At 53.7% G+C, this 20,336-nt stretch overlaps 2 protein-coding genes across 2 annotated transcripts; one reads left to right on the top strand and one right to left on the bottom strand.

Moving 5' to 3' along the window:
* The first annotated feature begins 746 nt into the window (after window positions 1-746).
* LOC137365845 (carbonic anhydrase 4-like) lies at window positions 747-16,870 on the top strand. The gene is made up of 8 exons (XM_068028084.1): window positions 747-834; window positions 4,705-4,734; window positions 4,844-5,011; window positions 5,740-5,888; window positions 9,690-9,779; window positions 10,223-10,295; window positions 13,651-13,814; window positions 16,138-16,870. The coding sequence occupies exons 1-8, from the start codon at window positions 771-773 to the stop codon at window positions 16,381-16,383; spliced, it is 984 nt and encodes a 327-aa protein (XP_067884185.1). The 5' UTR covers window positions 747-770; the 3' UTR covers window positions 16,384-16,870.
* Window positions 16,871-17,358: 488 nt separating this feature from the next.
* rnf25 (ring finger protein 25) lies at window positions 17,359-20,230 on the bottom strand (the record flags this gene model as incomplete). The annotated part of the gene is made up of 3 exons (XM_068028083.1): window positions 17,359-17,864; window positions 18,846-18,935; window positions 20,090-20,230. Coding segments are annotated over 3 exons (708 nt in total), but the record flags the coding sequence as incomplete, so codon positions are not given.
* Window positions 20,231-20,336: the final 106 nt, after the last annotated feature.

Genomic DNA, 20,336 nt, shown 5'->3' on the forward strand with positions numbered 1-20,336 from the left:
AGAGGCTAGGAATTCTGCAGTGAGTAACTCACCTCCTGACTCCCCAAAGCCTGTCCACCATCTACAAGGCACAAGTCAGGAGTGTGATGGAATACTCTCCACTTGCCTGGATGGGTGCAGCTCCAACAACACTCAGGAAGCTCGACACCAACCAGGACAAAGCAGCCCGCTTGATTGGCACCCCATCCACAAACATTCACTCCCTCCCCCACCGACGCACAGTGGCAGCAGTGTGCACCATCTACAAGATGCACTGCAGCAACACACCAAGGCTCCTTCGACAGCACCGCCCAAACCTGCGACCTCTACCAACTAGAAGGACAAGGGCAGCAAACGCATGGGAACACCACCACCTACCAGTTCCGCCTCCCCGAGTCACACACCATCCTGACTTGGAACTATATCACCGTTCCTTCACTGTCGCTGGGTCAAAATCCTGGAACTCCCTTTCTCACCACACTCTGGGTGTACCTACCCCACACGGACTGCAGCGGTTCAAGAAGGCAACTCACCACCACCTTCTCGAGGGCAATTAGCGATGGACGACATATGCTGGCCTGGCCACCGACGCCCACATCCCAGGAACTAATAAAAGTCTGTAACAGTCAGTAATATCCTCGGCACCCGTTCTTTACGTCTTTCCATGATTTGAGAACTGATTCCCTGCTTTGTGCTCTGGTATTGGCTGCCTGGAAATCTTTGCACCGTGACGCTCACCTGCTTGCCTCTTTTTCGATTCCAGCGTTGGGACGGGCGACACGACACTCGGAATGGGAATGCAGACCCTGCTTGCGTTCCTACTGCTCGGCATCCCACAGCTCGAGGCTGCCACAGGTGAGCTCCTCGAGCAACTTTAAACCGCTCCCTCCGTCTCTCTGTGACACTCGTCGAGTGCTACCTCCGCCCAGGTGGGGGTACAAAGAGTTTCCAGTGGAGATAGAGCCCGTTCAGCCCATCTGCTCCATGCCAGTGCTTCTACCCCACATGAGCCTCCTCGCACCCCCACTCTCCATCCCCCCCCATCACCATACCCTTCTTATACTTTCTCCCTCCTGTGTTTATCCAACTCCCCCTCTCTTAAATCCATCGATACGATTCACCCCAACCACTCCCTGTGGGAGCGAGTTCCACATTCTCCCCACTCCCTGGGGAAAGACGTTTCTCCTGAATTCCCCCATTGGATTTATTAGTGACTGTCTTATATTGATGGACCCCTCGTTCTGGTCTCATCCGCAAGTGGAAACATCTTCTCCACGTCTACCCGATCGAAACCCCTGTCGTGATCTTAAAGACCTCAATCAGGTCATCCCAGCCTGGTCAATCTTTCCTGATGGGTATAAACTCACAGTTCTATTCGTAATATGGAGATTAGAACTTAATGCTCTAAGTGTGGTCCACCCAAACCAGATCTGTACACAGTACTCCCAGTGTGGGCCACCCAAACCGGAACTGTACACAGTGCTCCGAGTTGGTCCACCCAGACCAGAAATGTACACAGTGCTCCCAGTGTGGGCCACCCAAACCGGAACTGTACACAGTGCTCCGAGATGGTCCACCCAGACCAGAACTGTACACAGTGCTCCCAGTGTGGTCCACCCAGACCAGAACTGTACACGGTGCTCCTAGTGTGGTCCACCCAGACCAGAACTGTACACAGTGCTCCCATTCTGGTCCACCCAGACCAGAACTGTACACAGTGCTCCCAGTGTGGTCCACCCAGACCAGAACTGTAAGTAGTGCTCCCAGTGTGGTACAACCAGACCGGACCGGTACACAGTGCTCCGAGTGTAGTGTAACCAGATCAAAACTGGACACAGTACTCCCAGTGCGGTCCACCCAGACCAGAACTGCACACAGTGCTCCCAGTGTGGGCCACCCAGAACACAACTGTACACAGTGCTCCATGTGTGGTCTAACTAGACCAGAACTGTACACAGTGCTCCAAGTGTGGTCCAACCAGACCAAAACTGTACACAGTGCACTGAGTATGGTCGCGGTATCTATTGATCCCCACTGAGTCACATCTCTATATTTCATTGTTCCCCAGTCTGTCCCCTCTCTATATCCCACTCTCCTCAGTCTGTCCCCTCCCGATATCCCACTGTTCCCCAGTCTGCCCCACTCTCTAACGCACTGCTCCCCAGTAAGTCCTCTCTCTATATCCCACTGTCCCCAGTCAGCCCCCTCTCTATATCCCACTGTTCCCCAGTCTGTCCCCTCTCTATATCCCACTGTTCTCCAGTCTGTCCCCTCTCTATATCCCACTGTTCTCCAGTCTGTCCCCTCTCTATATCCCACTGTTACCCAGTCTGTCCCCTCTCTATATCCCACTGTTCCCCAGTCTGTCCCCTCTCTCTATCCCACTGTTCCCCAGTCTGTCCCCTCTCGATATCCCATTGTTTCCCAGTCTGTCCCCTCTCTATATCCCACTGTTCCCCAGTCTGTCCACTCTCTGTATCCCACTGTTCCCCATTCTGTCCCCTCTCTATATCCCACTGTTCCCCACTCTGTCCCCTCTCTATATCCCACTGTTCCCCACTCTGTCCCCTCTCTATATCCCACTGTTACCCAGTCTGTCCCCTCTCTATATCCCACTGTTCTCCAGTATGTCCCCTCTCTATATCCCACTGTTCTCCAGTCTGTCCCCTCTCTATATCCCAATGTTCCCCACTCTGTCCCCTCTCTATATCCCACTGTTCTCCAGTCTGTCCCCTCTCTATATCCCACTGTTCCCCAGTATGTCCCCTCTCTATATCCCACTGTTCCCCAGTCTGTCCCCTCTCTATGTCCCATTTTTCCCCAGTCTGTCCCCTCTCTATATCCCACTGTTCCCCAGTATGTCCCCTCTCTATATCCCACTGTTCCCCAGTATGTCCCCTCTCTATATCCCACTGTTCCCCATTTTGTCCCCTCTCTATATCCCACTGTTCCCCAGTCTGTCCCCTCTCGATATCCCATTGTTCCCCAGTCTGTCCCCTCTCTATATCCCACTGTTACCCAGTCTGTCCCTTGTCTATATCCCACTGTTCCCCAGTCTGTCCCCTCTCTATATCCCACTGTTCCTCAGTCTGTCCCGTCTCTATATCCCACTGTTCCCCAGTATGTCCCCTCTCTATATCCCACTATTCCCCATTTTGTCCCCTCTCTTTTTCCCACTGTTCCCCAGTCTGTCCCCTCTCGATATCCCATTGTTCCCCAGTCTGTCCCCTCTCTATATCCCACTGTTACCCAGTCTGTCCCTTGTCTATATCCCACTGTTACCCAGTCTGTCCCCTCTCTATATCCCACTGTTACCCAGTCTGTCCCCTCTCTTTTTCCCACTGTTCCCCTGTGTGACCCCTTTCTTTCTCCCACTGTTCCCCAGCCTGTCCCCTCTCTATATTCCACTGTTCCCCCATGTGTCCCCTCTCTATCTCCCACTGTTCCCCTGTGTGTCCCCTCTCTATATCCCACTGTTCCTCCTTGTGTCCCCTGTCTATCTCCCACTGTTCCCCAGTCTGTCCCCTGTCTATCTCCCACTGTTCCCCAGTCTGTCCCCTCTCTATATCCCACTGTTCCCCAGTCTGTCCCCTCTCTATATCCCACTGTTCCCCAGTCTGTCCCCTCTCTATATCCCACTGTTCCCCAGTCTGTCCCCTCTCTATATCCCACTGTTCTCCAGTCTGTCCCCTCTCTATATCCCACTGTTCCCCAGTCTGTCCCCTCTCTATATCCCACTGTTCCCCAGTCTGTCCCCTCTCTATATCCCACTGTTCCCCAGTATGTCCCCTCTCTATATCCCACTGTTCCCCAGTCTGTCCCCTCTCTATATCCCACTGTTCTCCAGTCTGTCCACTCCCTATATCCCACTATTCCCCATTTTGTCCCCTCTCTATATCCCACTGTTCCCCAGTCTGTCCCCTCTCGATATCCCATTGTTCCCCAGTCTGTCCCCTCTCTATATCCCACTGTTCCCCAGTCTGTCCCCTCTCTATATCCCACTGTTACCCAGTCTGTCCCCTCTCTTTTTCCCACTGTTCCCCTGTGTGTCCCCTTTCTTTCTCCCACTGTTCCCCAGCCTGTCCCCTCTCTATATCCCACTGTTACCCAGTCTGTCCCCTCTCTATATCCCACTGTTACCCAGTCTGTCCCCTCTCTTTTTCCCACTGTTCCCCTGTGTGTCCCCTTTCTTTCTCCCACTGTTCCCCAGTCTGTCCCCTCTCTATCTCCCACTGTTCCCCTGTGTGTCCCCTCTCTATATCCCACTGTTCCTCCGTGTGTCCCCTGTCTATCTCCCACTGTTCCCCAGTCTGTCCCCTCTCTATATCCCACTGTTCCCCAGTCTGTCCCCTGTCTATCTCCCACTGTTCCCCAGTCTGTCCCCTCTGTATATCCCACTGTTCCCCAGTTTGTCCCCTCTCTATATCCCACTGTTCCCCAGTCTGTCCCCTCTCTATATCCCACTGTTCCCCAGTCTGTCCCCTCTCTATCTCCCACTGTTCCTCCGTGTGTCCCGTCTATCTCCCACTGTTCCCCAGTCTGTCCCCTCTCTATCTCCCACTGTTCCCCAGTCTGTCCCCTCTCTATCGCCCACTGTTCCCCTGTGTGTCCCCTCTCTATATCCCACTGTTCCCCCCTGTTTCCCCTCTTTATATCCCATTGTTTCTCAATTGAGCGTCCAATGCTAATTAATTTTTCTATTGTCTTTATTTTATTTTATTTCAGGCCCATTCTGCTACCACGATCCAAAATGCGGTAAGAAAAAATATCTGCCTTTTAGCGTTATTGAGACACCAGTGCGTTGAGGGGGAAACTGAGAGACCTGTTTGTTATCCTACCCTTCCTGTTTTAATTTCCCTTTCAGCTCCTCCGTCCTGGCCTGCTCAGTATCCAACTTGCAGTGGCTCCCGGCAATCTCCGATTGATATTCAGACAGAGGCAGCCGACCGGGACAATGACCTTGGCGAGTTTACATTCCACATGTATGCAAACCGTCAACTTCCACTCAAGATTAAACACACCGCCATGTCAGGTGAGATTCAACTGCAGTGTGACTGCTTCTCACTGTCACGTAGATTTCTGAAGAGTGCTTGCTGTAGAAAAGTCAGATACAGGGCAGACAATTGGCGCATAGCAAGATCCCGCCGACAGAGCGGCACTCCCTCAGGACTGACCCTCCGACAGTGCGGTACTCCCTCAGTACTGACCCTCCGACAGTGCGGCACTCCCTCAGTACTGACCCTCCGACAGTGCGGCACTCCCTCAGTACTGACCCTCCGACAGTGCGGCGCTCCCTCAGTACTGACCCTCCGACAGTGCGGCACTCCCTCAGTACTGACCCTCCGACAGTGCGGCACTCCCTCAGTACTGACCTTCCGACAGTGCGGCACTTACTCAGTACTGACCTTCCGACAGTGCGGCACTCCCTCAGTACTGACCCCCCAACAGTGCGGCACTCCCTCAGTACTGACCCTCCGACAGTGCGGCACTCCCTCAGGACTGACCCTCCGACAGTGCAGCGCTCCCTCAGTACTGACCCTCCGACAGTGCGGTACTCCCTCAGTCCTGACCCTCCAACCGGAGTTTTTTGCTGTTGAGTAGAAGGGGATTGAGGGTTATAGATGGGAAGCTGGAGTCAAGGTAGAGATCAGCCCTGATCTGTTTGAAGTGCGGGGGGTTGGGGGGTGGCGAGGGTGGTTGAATGAGCTGAATCACCTCCACCTCTATCATTGAGCTGTGGTGAAACCCTCTCTCTTCCAGTCAAAGTGACATTGAATACGAGCATGGAGTTGAGCGGAGGAGGACTCAAAGCTGACTATGTAGCCCTGCAGTTCCACTTTCACTGGGGGAGTAACGTGACCTCTCCGGGCTCCGAGCACGCGATGGATGGCAAGCGGGCAGGCATGGAGGTGAGTGGGGAAGAGCGGTCTGGCTTCCGAATCGGATCCCTCGGGATTCTCCCCCGCAGGCTCGGGGACGCTCACTCTCCATCTCTCTCTCTCACTCTAGGCCGCAAACGGAGCCTGGGCCTCTCCTAGTCTTGCTCGGGCACAGTATTGAGGTCAAGCCACTGGAGATTCACTGACCCGCTGACTGACACTCTGTCCATATCCAGACCTTTCTTGTGATGTCAGCCGGACACCGGTGGGTTGTGACCTCATTCATTTAAAAATACTTGTCTTTATTTCAAATCCCTCCATATCCCTCGCTCCCCTCCCTGGATCTGTAACCTCCTCCAGACCCCACACCCCTCCCTATCTCTGTAACCTCCTCCAGTCCCCTACAACCCTCCCTATCTCTGTAATCACCTCCAGACTCTACAACCCTCCCTGTATCTGTAACCTCCTCCAGACCCCACACCCCTCCCTATCTCTGTAACCTCCTCCAGTCCCCTACAACCCTCCCTATCTCTGTAACCACCTCCAGACTCTACAACCCTCCCTGTATCTGTAACCTCCTCCAGACCCCACACCCCTCCCTATCTCTGTAACCTCCTCCAGTCCCCTACAACCCTCCCTATCTCTGTAACCTCCTCCAGCCCCTACAACCCTCCCTATCTCTGTAATCTCCTCCAGACCCTACAACCATCCCTATCTCTGTAACCTCCTCCAGACCCTACAACCATCCCTATCTCTGCAACCTCCTCCAGTTCCCTACAAACCTCCCTGTATCTGTAACCTCCTCCAGTCCCTACACCCCACACTATCTCTGTAACCTCCTCCAGCCCCTACACCCCTCCCTATCTCTGTAACCTCCTCCAGTCCCTACACCCCTCCCTATCTCTGTAACCTCCTCCAGTCCCTACAACCCTCCCTATCTCTGTAACCTCCTCCAGTCCCTACACCCCTCCCTATCTCTGTAACCTCCTCCAGTCCCTACACCCCACCCTATCTCTGTAACCTCCTCCAGTCCGTACACCCCTCCCTATCTCTGTAACCTCCTCCAGTCCCTACAGCCCTCACTATCTCTGTAACCTCCTCCAGTCCGTGCACCCCTCCCTACCTCTGTAACCTTCTCCAGTCCCTACAACCCTCCCTATCTCTGTAACCTCCTTCAGTCCAAACACCCCTCCCTATCTCTGTAACCTCCTCCAGCCCCTACAACCCTCCCTATCTCTGTAACCTCCTCCAGTGCCACAACCCTTCCTATCTCTGTGACCTCCTCCAGACCCCACACCCCTCCCTATCTCTGTAACCTCCTCCATCCCCTACAACCCTCCCGATCTGTGTAACCTCCTCCAGTCCCTACAACCCTCCCTACCTCTATGACCTCCTCCAGACCCTACAACTCTCCCTATCTCTGTAACCTCTTCCAGCCCCTACAGCCCTCCCTATCTCTGTAACCTCCTCCAGTCCCTTCTACCCTCCCTATCTCTGTAACCTCCTCCAGTCCCTACACCCCACCCTATCTCTGTAACCTCCTCCAGTCCCTACACCCCACCCTATCTCTGTAACCTCCTCCAGTCCCTACACCCCTCCCTATCTCTGTAACCTCCTCCAGCCCCTACAACCCTCTCTATCTCTGTAACCTCCTCCAGCCCCTACAACCCTCCCTATCTCTGTAACCTCCTCCAGCCCCCTACAACCCTCCGAGATCTCTGCCCTCCTCCAATTCCGGTCTCTTGACCATCCCCCGATTCCCATCGCTCCACCATTGGCGGCCGTGCCTTCAGCTGCCTGGGGCCCCGAGCTGTGGAATTCCCTCCCGAAACCTCTCCGCCTCTCTCTCTCTCCTCCTTTAAGAAGATCCTTAAAACCGACCTCTTTGACCGAGCTTTTGTTCGCCTGTCCCTGATAGAGTTATGCAGCACAGAAACAGACCCTTCGGCCCATCGTCTCTGTGCCGGCCATCCAGCACCCAACTGTTCTAATCCCATATTCCTGCACTTGGCCCCGTAGCCCTGTATGCTATGAGGTTCCAAGTGCTCATCTAAATACTTCTTAAATGTTGTGAGGGTTCCTGCCTCCACCACCTCTTCAGGCAGTGCGTCCCTGATTCCAACCACCCTCTGAGTGAAAAAATCTTTCCTCAAATCCCCTCTAAACCTCCTGCCCCTTACCTTTAAATCTATACCCCCTGGTTATTGACCCCTCCGCTAAGGGAAAAAGTTTCTTCCTATCTTTCCTATCAATGCCCCTCATGATTTTGTACACCTCAATCAGGTCCCCCCTCAGCCTTCTCTGCTCTAAGGAAAACAACCCGAGCCTTTTCAGCCTCTCTCCATAGCTGAAATGCTCCAGCCCAGGCAACATCCTGGTGAATCTCCTCTGCACCCTCTCCAGTGCAATCACATCCTTCCTATAGTGTGGTGACCAGAACTGTACACAGTACTCCAGCTGTGGTCTAACTAGTGTTTTATACAGCTCCATCATAACCTCCCTGCTCTTATATTCTATGCCTCGGCTAATAAAGGCAAGTATCCCATATGCCTTCCTAACCACCTTATCTACCTGTGCTGCTGCCTTCAGTGATCTATGGACAAATACACCAAGGTCCCTCTGACCCTCTGTACTTCCTAGGGTCCTACCATCCATTGTATATTCCCATGGGCTCTTACTTTCTTAACCAATCTCCCATGCGGGACCTTATCAAAAGCCTTACTGAAGGCCATGTCGACTACATCAACTGCTTTACCCTCATCTGCACAGCTCCTCGAAAAATTCAATCAAGTTAGTTAGACACGATCTCCCCCTGACAAAGCCATGCTGACTATCCCTGATTAATCACTGCCTCTCCAAGTGGAGATTAATCCTGTCTCTCAGAATTTTTTCCAATAGTTTCCCTACCATTGATGTTAGACTCACCGACCTGTAATTACCTGGTTTATCCCTGCTACCCTTCTTGAATAATGGTACCACATTCACTGTCCTCCAGTCCTCTGGTACCTCTCCTGTGGCCAGAGAGGATTTGAAAATTTGTGTCAGACCCCCTGCTATCTCCTCCCTTGCCTCACATAACAGCCTGGGATACATCTCATCTGGGCCTGGGGATTTATCCACTTTTAAGCCCGCTAAACCAACTAATACTTCCTCCCTTTCAATGCTAATATGTTCAAGTATATCACAGTCCCCCTCCCTGATCTCTACACCTACATCGTCCTTCTCCATAGTGAACACAGATGAAAAGTAATCATTTAAAAACTCACCTATGTCCTCCGGCTCCACACATACAGATTGCCACTTTGGTCCCTAATGGGCCCTACTCTTTCCCTGGTTGTCCTCTTGCCCTTAATATACTTATAAAACGCATTAGGATTTTCCTTTATCTTGCTCACCAGTGTTTTTTCATGTCCAGTCTTCACTCTCCTAACTACTTTTTTTATGAACCCCCCTACACTTTCTATACTCCTCTAGTGCCTCTGCTGTTTTCAGCACTCTGAATCTGCCATAAGCCCCCTTTTTTTACCCTGATCCAATCCTCTATATCCCTTGACATCCAGGGTTCCCTGGACTTGTTGGTCCGACCCTTCACCTTGACGGGTACATGTTGGCCCTGAACTCTCACTATTTCCTCTTTGAATGACTCCCACTGGTCTGATGTAGACTTTCCTACAAGTAGCTGCTCCCAGTCCACTTTGGCCAGCTACTGTTTTATCATATTGAAATCGGCCTTCCCCTCATGTGTATTCAGTGTGAAATGTTCTGTGATAACACGCCTGTGACGTGCCCTGGGTTCAAAACTCTATTTAAATCCACTGTTCATATTCACAGCTCCACATTGTGCATCGTCAGAAAGGTCTGAATCTCAGCAGTGCAATCAACCATCCGGAGGGACTGGCTGTCCTGGGATTTCTCATTGAGGTGAGAGAGAGCGTTCATCATCGGAGCTGGGAAATGTTTCAGCAAATTGACAGGGACACACAGAGAGACAGGGAGAGAGAGACAGGGGCAGAGAGAGAGACAGGGGCAGAGAGAGAGACAGGGGCAGAGAGAGACAGGGGCAGAGAGAGACACACACAGATAGAGAGAGGGGCAGTCAGAGAAAGAGAGTCACAGAGAGAGAAAAACAGAGAGAGAGAATGAGACAGAGACACACACAGCGAGACGAGAGACAGAGAGCGAGAGTCACAGAGACAGTGACTGAGAGAGAGACAGAGAATGGGAGAAAAGTACAGAGAGAGAGACCGAGAGAGAAATAGACAGAGAGACAGAGGAAAGGAGAGAGACAGAGAGATGGAGACGGACAGACAGAGAGACAGGAAGAGAGGATGGCTACATTTATTAACATCCCTTTTGGGTTACAGATTGAGAATGGAATAAGTGAGGATCCAGCCTGGAAAAACCTAACAAAAAATCTGAAATACCTGAAAAATGATGGTAGGTCACACTCACAATCTCTCTCATGGTGATATCTGTACACTGACTGGTGTCTCTCAGTCCCTCTCTCTCAGGGTGATATCTGTACACTGACTGGTGTCTCTCAGTCCCTCTCTCTCATGGTGATATCTGTACACTGACTGGTGTCTCTCAGTCCCTCTCTCTCAGGGTGATATCTGTACACTGACTGGTTTCTCTCAGTCCCTCTCTCTCAGGGTGATATCTGTACACTGACTGGTGTCTCTCAGTCCCTCTCTCTCTCAGGGTGATATCTGTACACTGACTGGTGTCTCTCAGTCCCCTCTCTCTCAGGGAGATATCTGTACACTGACTGGTGTCTCTCAGTCCCTCTCTCTCTCAGGGTGATATCTGTACACTGACTGGTGTCTCTCAGTCCCTCTCTCTCTCAGGGAGATATCTGTACACTGACTGGTGTCTCTCACTCCGTCTCTCTCAGGGTGATATCTGCACAGTGACTGCTGTCTCTCAGTCCCTCTCTCTCAGGGTGATAACTGTACACTGACTGGTGTCTCTCAGTCCCTCTCTATCAGGGCGATAACTGTACACTGACTGGTGTCTCTCAGTCCCTCTCTCTCAGGGTGATATCTGTACACTGACTGGTGTCTCTCAGTCCCCTCTCTCTCAGGGAGATAACTGTACACTGACTGGTGTCTCTCAGTCCCTCTCTCTCAGGGTGATAACTGTACACTGACTGCTGTCTCTCAGTCCCCTCTCTCTCAGGGTGATATCTGTAAACTGACTGGTGTCTCAGTCCCTCTCTCTCAGGGTGATAACTGTACACTGACTGGTGTCTCTCAGTCCCTCTCTCTCAGGGTGATATCTGTACACTGACTGGTGTCTCTCAGTCTCTCTCTCTCAGGGTGATATCTGTACACTGACTGGTGTCTCTCAGTCTCTCTCTCTCAGGGTGATATCTGTACACTGACTGGTGTCTCTCAGTCCCTCTCTCTCAGGGTGATATCTGTACACTGACTGGTGTCTCTCAGTCCCCTCTCTCTCAGGGTGATATCTGTACACTGACTGGTGTCTCTCAGTCCCCTCTCTCTCGGGGTGATATCTGTATACTGACTGGTGTCTCTCAGTCTCTCTCTCTCGGGGTGATATCTATACACTGACTGGTTTCTCTCAGTCCCTCTCTCTCAGGGTGATATCTGTACACTGACTGGTGTCTCTCAGGGAGATATCTGTACACTGACTGGTGTCTCTGTCTCTCTCAGGGTGATATCTGTACACTGACTGGTGTCTCTCAGTCCCTCTCTCTCAGGGTGATATCTGTACACTGACTGGTGACTCTCAGTCCCTCTCTCTCAGGGTGATATCTGTACACTGACTGGTGTCTCTCAGTCCCTCTCTCTCAGGGAGATATCTGGACACTGACTGGTGTCTCTCAGTCCCTCTCTCTCAGGGTGATATCTGTACAATGACTGGTGTCTCTCAGTCCCTCTCTCTCTCAGGGTGATATCTGTACACTGACTGGTGTCTCTCAGTCCCTCTCTCTCAGGGTGATATCTGTACACTGACTGGTGTCTCTCAGTCCCTCTCTCTCAGGGTGATATCTGTACACTGACTGGTGTCTCTCAGTCCCTCTCTCTCTCAGGGTGATATCTGTACACTGACTGGTGTCTCTCAGTCCCCTCTCTCTCAGGGAGATATCTGTACACTGACTGGTGTCTCTCAGTCCCTCTCTCTCTCAGGGTGATATCTGTACACTGACTGGTGTCTCTCAGTCCCTCTCTCTCTCAGGGAGATATCTGTACACTGACTGGTGTCTCTCACTCCGTCTCTCTCAGGGTGATATCTGTACAGTGACTGCTGTCTCTCAGTCCCTCTCTCTCAGGGTGATAACTGTACACTGACTGGTGTCTCTCAGTCCCTCTCTATCAGGGCGATAACTGTACACTGACTGGTGTCTCTCAGTCCCTCTCTCTCAGGGTGATATTTGTACACTGACTGGTGTCTCTCAGTCCCCTCTCTCTCAGGGAGATAACTGTACACTGACTGGTGTCTCTCAGTCCCCTCTCTCTCAGGGAGATATCTGTACACTGACTGGTGTCTCTCAGTGCCCTCTCTGTCAGGGTGATATCTGTACACTGACTGCTGTCTCTCAGTCTCTCTCTCTCGGGGTGATATCTATACACTGACTGGTTTCTCTCAGTCCCTCTCTCTCAGGGTGATATCTGTACACTGACTGGTGTCTCTCAGGGAGATATCTGTACACTGACTGGTGTCTCTGTCTCTCTCTCTCAGGGTGATATCTGCACACTGACTGGTGTCTCTCAGTCCCTCTCTCTCAGGGTGATATCTGTACACTGACTGGTGTCTCTCAGTCCCCTCTCTCTCAGGGTGATATCTGTACACTGACTGGTGTCTCTCAGTCTCTCTCTCTCGGGGTGATATCTGTACACTGACTGGTTTCTCTCAGTCCCTCTCTCTCAGGGTGATATCTGTACACTGACTGGTGTCTCTCAGGGAGATATCTGTCCACTGACTGGTGTCTCTGTCTCTCTGTCTCTCTCTCAGGGTGATATCTGCACACTGACTGGTGTCTCTCAGTCTCTCTCTCTCAGGGAGATATCTGTACACTGACTGGTGTCTCTCAGTCCCCTCTCTCTCAGGGTGATATCTGGACACTGACTGGTGCCTCTCAGTCCCTCTCTCACAGGGTGATATCTGTACACTGACTGGTGTCTCTCAGTCCCCTCTCTCTCAGGGTGATATCTGTACACTGACTCGTGTCTCTCAGTCTCTCTCTCTCTCTCAGGGTGATATCTGTACACTGACTGGTGTCTCTCAGCCCCTCTCTCTGGGAGATATCTGTACACTGACTGGTGTCTCTCAGTCCCCTCTCTCTCAGGGTGATATCTGTACACTGACTCGTGTCTCTCAGTCTCTCTCTCTCTCAGGGTGATATCTGTACACTGACTGGTGTCTCTCAGTCCCCTCTCTCTCAGGGTGATATCTGTACACTGACTGGTGTCTCTCAGTCCCCTCTCTCTCAGGGTGATATCTGTACACTGACTGGTGTCTCTCAGTCCCTCTCTCTCAGGGTGATATCTGTTCACTGACTGGTGTCTCTCAGTCCCCTCTCTCTCAGGGTGATATCTGTACACTGACTGGTGTCTCTCAGTCCCCTCTCTCTCAGGGTGATATCTGTACACTGACTGGGCTCTGTCGGGTGTCCCATGGGCCAGCACTGGCTCTGATTGCTGAACTCCGCACTCCGAGCTCCGGGGTGCAGCCTGGGCCCCTCGTGGCCCATGTTTCGTGTCGTTGCGATTCACTGGATTGCGGTGCAGTCTGTAACCTGATTCGCCGTCATCCTTCCTGTTCCCAGGGGACTACCGGGACCTCAACGGAACTGTTTCCCTCATGGAGTTGATCCAGAGTGTCAACCTGACGAAGTATTACCGTTACAATGGGTCTCTCACCACACCGGAGTGTAATGAAGTGGTCAGCTGGACTGTCTTTGAGGAGCCCATCCGCCTGAACGCATCACTGGTATGTACCACAACCTGGCTGCTTTACTCTGTATCTAACCCCCATACTGTACCTGTCCTGGGAGTGTTTGATGGGGGACAGTGTAGAGGGAGCTTTACTCTGTATCTAACCCCCCGTACTGTACCTTGTCCTGGGAGTGTTTGATGGGGGACAGTGTAGAGGGAGCTTTACTCTGTATCTAACCCCCCGTACTGTACCTGTCCTGGGAGTGTTTGATGGGGGACAGTGTAGAGGGAGCTTTACTGTGTATCTAACCCCCGTACTGTACCTGTCCTGGGAGTGTTTGATGGGGACAGTGTAGAGGGAGCTTTACTCTGTATCTAACCCCCGTACTGTACCTGTCCTGGGAGTGTTTGATGGGGGACAGTGTAGAGGGAGCTTTACTCTGCATCTAACCCCTGTACTGTACCTGTCCTGGGAGTGTTTGATGGGGACAGTGTAGAGGGAGCTTTACTCTGTATCTAACCGCCCGTACTGTACCTGTCCTGGGAGTGTTTGATGGGGACAGTGTAGAGGGAGCTTTACTCTGTATCTAACCCCCCGTACTGTACCTTTCCTGGGGAGTGTTTGATGGGGGACAGTGTAGAGGGAGCTTTACTCTGTATCTAACCCCGTACTGTACCTGTCCTGGGAGTGTTTGATGGGGGACAGTGTCGAGGGAGCTTTACTCTGTATCTAACCCCCATACTGTACCTGTCCTGGGAGTGTTTGATGGGGACAGTGTAGAGGGAGCTTTACTCTGTATCTAACCGCCCGTACTGTACCTGTCCTGGGAGTGTTTGATGGGGACAGTGTAGAGGGAGCTTTACTCTGTATCTAACCCCCGTACTGTACCTGTCCTGGGAGTGTTTGATGGGGACAGTGTAGAGGGAGCTTGACTCTGTATCTAACCCCCATACTGTACCTGTCCTGGGAGTGTTTGATGGGGACAGTGGAGAGGGAGCTTTACTCTGTATCTAACCCCCGTACTGTACCTGTCCTGGGGAGTGTTTGATGGGGGACAGTGTGGAGGGAGCTTTACTCTGTATCTAACCCCTGTACTGTACCTGTCCTGGGAGTGTTTGATGGGGACAGTGTAGAGGGAGCTTTACTCTGTATCTAACCGCCCGTACTGTACCTGTCCTGGGAGAGTTTGATGGGGACAGTGTAGAGGGAGCTTTACTCTGTATCTAACCCCCGTACTGTACCTGTCCTGGGAGTGTTTGATAGGGACAGTGTAGAGGGAGCTTTCCTCTGTATCTAACCGTCCGTACTGTACCTGTCCTGGGAGTGTTTGATGGGGATAGTGGAGAGGGAGCTTTACTCTGTATCTAACCCCCGTACTGTACCTGTCCTGGGAGTGTTTGATGGGGACAGTGTAGAGGGAGCTTTACTCTGTATCTAACCCCCGTACTGTACCTGTCCTGGGAGTGTTTGATGGGGACAGTGTAGAGGGAGCTTTACTCTGTATCTAACCCCTGTACTGTACCTGTCCTGGGGAGTGCTTGATGGGGGACAGTGTAGAGGGAGCTTTACTCTGTATCTAACCCCCGTACTGTACCTGTCCTGGGAGTGTTTGATGGGGACAGTGTAGAGGGAGCTTTACTCTGTATCTAACCCCCGTACTGTACCTGTCCTGGGAGTGTTTGATGGGGACAGTGTAGAGGGAGCTTTACTCTGTATCTAACCCCTGTACTGTACCTGTCCTGGGGAGTGCTTGATGGGGGACAGTGTAGAGGGAGCTTTACTCTGTATCTAACCCCCGTACTGTACTTGTCCTGGGAGTGTTTGATGGGGGACAGTGTAGAGGGAGCTTTACTCTGTATCTAACCCCCGTACTGTACCTGTCCTGGGAGTGTTTGATGGGGGAACAGTGCAGAGGGAGCTTTACTCTGTATCTAACCCCCGTACTGTACCTGTCCTGGGAGTGTTTGATGGGGGAACAGTGTAGAGGGAGCTTTACTCTGTATCTAACCCCCGTACTGTACCTGTCCTGGGAGTGTTTGATGGGGACAGTGTAGAGGGAGCTTTACTCTGTATCTAACCCCGTACTGTACCTGTCCTGGGGAGTGTTTGATGGGGGACAGTGTAGAGGGAGCTTTACTCTGTATCTAACCCCCGTACTGTACCTGTCCTGGGAGTGTTTGATGGGGGAACAGTGTAGAGGGAGCTTTACTCTGTATCTAACCCCCGTACTGTACCTGTCCTGGGAGTGTTTGATGGGGGAACAGTGTAGAGGGAGCTTTACTCTGTATCTAACCCCCGTACTGTACCTGTCCTGGGAGTGTTTGATGGGGGAACAGTGCCGTGTTCTGAACACCCCTTTCTGACCTTCTCTCTGCAGGTGGAGGCTTTCTTTGAAGACCTCTACGTCAACCAGACCGCTGGCATCAAGCTGCTCGACAATTTCCGGCCCACTCAGTCCAACAGCAACAAGGTGTGGGCCTCGCGGGGAGCAACTCGAGCCTCGGACCCCCGTTCTACCACCCAGCAACAGACAAAGACCACCCACTCTGGCAGCATCGGCACCAGGTCCCCTGTGCTCGGCCTCCTGTTGGCTGTTGCCTCACTGTTCCTCCTTCCCTTCTGACCGGGCTTCCCCTCCCCTCTCCCCTCCACTTCCACCTCTGATGGTCCGGAGGAGGGGTGGTGGTCGGTCGAGGAGGGGCGGGCGGGAGAAACGGGGGCTCCCTGTTTCCGCGGGAAGCTCCGAGAGGGAGAAGGGTCCTTTTTGTTTTTTTGTTTCAACTGGGGTTTCAAATCGTGGTGGTGGTGGTGGTGGAGGGACGTTGAGGGGGCTCCATTTTCCTGCCACCTCGGCCTACTGCTTTCCCCCTGTCCAGCACAGAGCACAGGCAGATCACGGGCTCCGTCCCCGAGCCGCCACGCAGCATCAGGCGGTTTTCCTCGGCGGGGGGCCTTTTGGTGTGGCTCCTGGGGGCCCTGGAAGTTGGGTTGCACCGGGTATCGCAGAGCTGGTGGGTCTTAAATATTAAAGCAACTGAGAATGGGTCTATTTTTATTTCAGGGGGTATCTGTCTCTCTCTCTGTCGCTGTTGATTAAACTGCAAATTCACGTGTCAGAGATGTTTGTCTCCTCCTGTTCGACTCGGTTCACCGCCTGTGTCGTGTCCCGACTGGGACTGGTTCAGCCCCGGGGTCGCAGAAGAGGGAGGGAAGAGAGGAAGGGGGTGAGGGGGAAGAGGGAGGGGGTGAGGGGGAAGAGGGAGGGGGTGAGGGAGAAGAGGGAGGGGGTGAGGGAGAAGAGGGAGGGGGTGAGGGAGAGGAGGGAGGGGAAGGGGGAGGTAGGGGAGAGGCGGAGGAAAGTTGAGAGGAATGGATGAGAGGGAAGAGAAGGGGAGGGAGGAAGGGGAAGGTTGGGGAGAGGCAGGAATGGGAGGGGAAGGGGAGAGGCGGAGGAAAGTTGAGAGGAATGGATGAGAAGGGAAGGGAGTGGAAGAAGTGGAGGTGAGTGAGGAAGGAAAGGGAGGGTGGAGGGATGGCAGGAATGGATGAAGTGGATACTGGGAGGCCCCAGCCCAGCCCTCAATGTGACAGACACAGTTTATTGATGGACGGTGAAGACAGTGAGTGTCACCGGGGCCCAGGCTCCAGGCTGCTGACTTCCCCTGGGCCCCAGGCCTCGGCCTGCCTTGCCTGGCCCCTGCCGCCACTTCGCCAGCGTCCCCGGCCCTCTGACCAGTCCCTCCGAGGGCAGGGCCTTCGCTGCTGGGCCCGGGGAGCGGCCTCCCGCCGGTCAGGGAGCCCCCGCCCGGGCCCCCCGGCGGTACGGCGGCCACGCGCCGGGCTTCCCCCGTCCCGGGCGGCCGGGTCTGGTCCCGCGGCCAGGCGGTGCAGCTCCTGGGGCGGCGCTCCCTCCCGGCGGTCGGCCAAGGGCCGGGGCCTGGCCCCGGCCCAACCTCTGCTGCCCGCCCGGCCTCCACGCCGGGGGCAAGGGTCTTCGGTCGGCGCGGGAGCCCTCTCCGGGTCGGAGGCCGTCGCCGTGGGAGACCGGTTCCCGGGGCGTTCACCCCGTTCCTCCTCCTCCTCCGGGCTCTGGCTTGTGACGGGCTGCGGGGAGGAAAACGGAAGAGGAGGTTAGTGTTCAGACTTGGGAAACGTGCAGTGAAATCTGTGCAGAGGAACAGGAGGAGACCATTCAGCCCCTCAAACTACGGATAGAGCGGCGGGTGGGGGAGCAAAATGAAACTGACTCGATGGGCTGAATTAGCCTCCTTCTTTGCCGTAATGACTTTATCACACATCTACCATGCCTTGAACAAATATGGCTGCTCTCCTATTACACACACCTCTGCCATGCCTTGAACAAAGATGGCCACTCTCCCATTGCACACACTTCTGCCATGCCTTGAACAAAGATGGCCACACTCCCATTACACACCTCAGCCATGCCTTGAACAAAGATGGCCACACTCCCATTGCACACACCTCTGCCATGCCTTGAACAAATATGGCTGCTCTCCCATTACTCACACCTCTGCCATGCCTTGAACAAAGATGGCCACTCTCCCCATTGTACACACATCTGCCATGCCTTGATCAAAGATGGCCACTCCCATGACACACCCCTCCACCAGACCTTGAACAAAGATGGCCACTCTCCCATTACACACACCTCTGCCATGCCATGATCAAAGATGGCCACTCTTTCCCTGTCACCCCCAGCCCCCGCCTTTACCTTAGCGAGACTGATGAAAGAAACGGTTCCTCTCGGCCTCAGGGTCAATGATGCCCCCTTTCTCCTGCTGCCTCTGGAAGATCAGCTGCAGTTCCAGTTGCTTCTTTAGCGACTTCTCATCCGGACGAAAGGGCTCCTGTTCACATGAGGGAGGGCAGTGGTGAAACCCCACGTGGTGGGCAACTCGCTCCGAGCTGGGGGAGGGGATGAGGGGACAGTAGAGTGAAGTGTGAGGGGGGGGGGCAGAAGGGAGGTGAGTGGAAGGAGTACAGAAGGGGAGGACCCCGTAACGATGCCCCGCCACCCCCCCCAACCCTGTGACTTTGTCCCGCGACCCAGAACGGGTTTCTTACCAGTGGTCGGTTCGGCGCGGCGGCGGCCAGGAGCAGCCCGAGGTCGTAGGTCAAAGGTTCCCTGCAGACTGGACACAGCACTGCCAGCTTCTGATGTCAACAGCGAGCGGGAGAGAGAGACGGGGAGGAGTTAGTGCACAGAGAGAGAATGAAAACACACGTCCCCCTACACAGCATTCTCACCATCTTAACTAAACCAACTGCCCTGTATCAATCCCCAAACTAATCCCACTGCCCCGCTCTCTCCCCATAGTCCTGTATCAATCCCCAAACTAATCCCACTGCCCCGCTCTCTCCCCATAGTCCTGTATCAATCCCCAAACTAATCCCACTGCCCCGCTCTCTCCCCATAGCCCTGTATCAATCCCCAAACTAATCCCACTGCCCCGCTCTCTCCCCATAGTCCTGTATCAATCCCCAGACTAATCCCACTGCCCGCTCTCTCCCCATATCCCTGTATCAATCCCCAAACTAATCCCACTGCCCCGCTCTCTCCCCATAGCCCTGTATCAATCCCCAAACTAATCCCACTGCCCCGCTCTCTCCCCATAGTCCTGTATCAATCCCCAAACTAATCCCACTGCCCTGCTCTCTCCCCATATCCCTGTATCAATCCCAAACTATCCCACTGCCCCCGCTCTCTCCCCATAGTCCTGTATCAATCCCCAGACTAATCCACTGCCCCCGCTCTCTCCCCATAGTCCTGTATCAATCCCCAGACTAATCCCACTGCCCCCGCTCTCTCCCCATCGCCCTGTATCCTCCCGAACAGCACTGTGGGTGCACCTACACCACACGGACTGCACTGGTTCGTGCCTGGAGACTCGCCACCAGCAGGCGATGGCTTCTGTCCTCCCCAAAAGGTGCTGGGACGACAGAGTGGGAAACTGACGCCGCCTTTTCGGGTGATGTCGCTGAGGGGCAGCAGATGGATGAGAAATAGGAGCGGGGAGGGGGAGGGGGAGGGGGAGGGGGTCCAACCAGAGGTAACGGTGCGGGAGCAGGAGGAGAAGCCACTGCAGGATTCCCATGTGATGAAGAAGAAATGGAACCAGCTCTCTCGGTACCAGGGATAGTGCTCCCGCTAGTCCTGGGAATTAGTTTTGTGCCCGTCGACTGGCTGTTTGTGATTTCCGCATTGGGAATCTGGGAAAAGTTGCGTGCTGCCTCCCCACCCACCCTCCCCTGCACCCTCTTTTCCCCCACCTCCTCCTCCCATCCCGAGACGCTGTGTCCTCCGTTACCAGCTCATGCTCGGGCAGCTTGCTCAGCTGGTGTTCCTGCTGTTCCGCCAGGAATTCCGCTTCGGAGTGTCGGATGTACTGGGCCAGGCAGTAGGAGTGCAAGTAGTGGTAGCACGCAGTCTTGGTGAAGGCCTCGCCCTCCTAAGGAGAGAAGCACAGATTCGCCGTCACCGACCCACTCCACCGACACAGGGGGTGGGGGAGATGCAGGGGTGTTAATGGTGCTCAGAAACCGTGAGTGATAATA

The sequence above is a fragment of the Heterodontus francisci genome, unplaced genomic scaffold (assembly GCF_036365525.1).
Source record: "Heterodontus francisci isolate sHetFra1 unplaced genomic scaffold, sHetFra1.hap1 HAP1_SCAFFOLD_2020, whole genome shotgun sequence".
In the NCBI taxonomy this organism is placed as follows: domain Eukaryota; kingdom Metazoa; phylum Chordata; class Chondrichthyes; order Heterodontiformes; family Heterodontidae; genus Heterodontus; species Heterodontus francisci.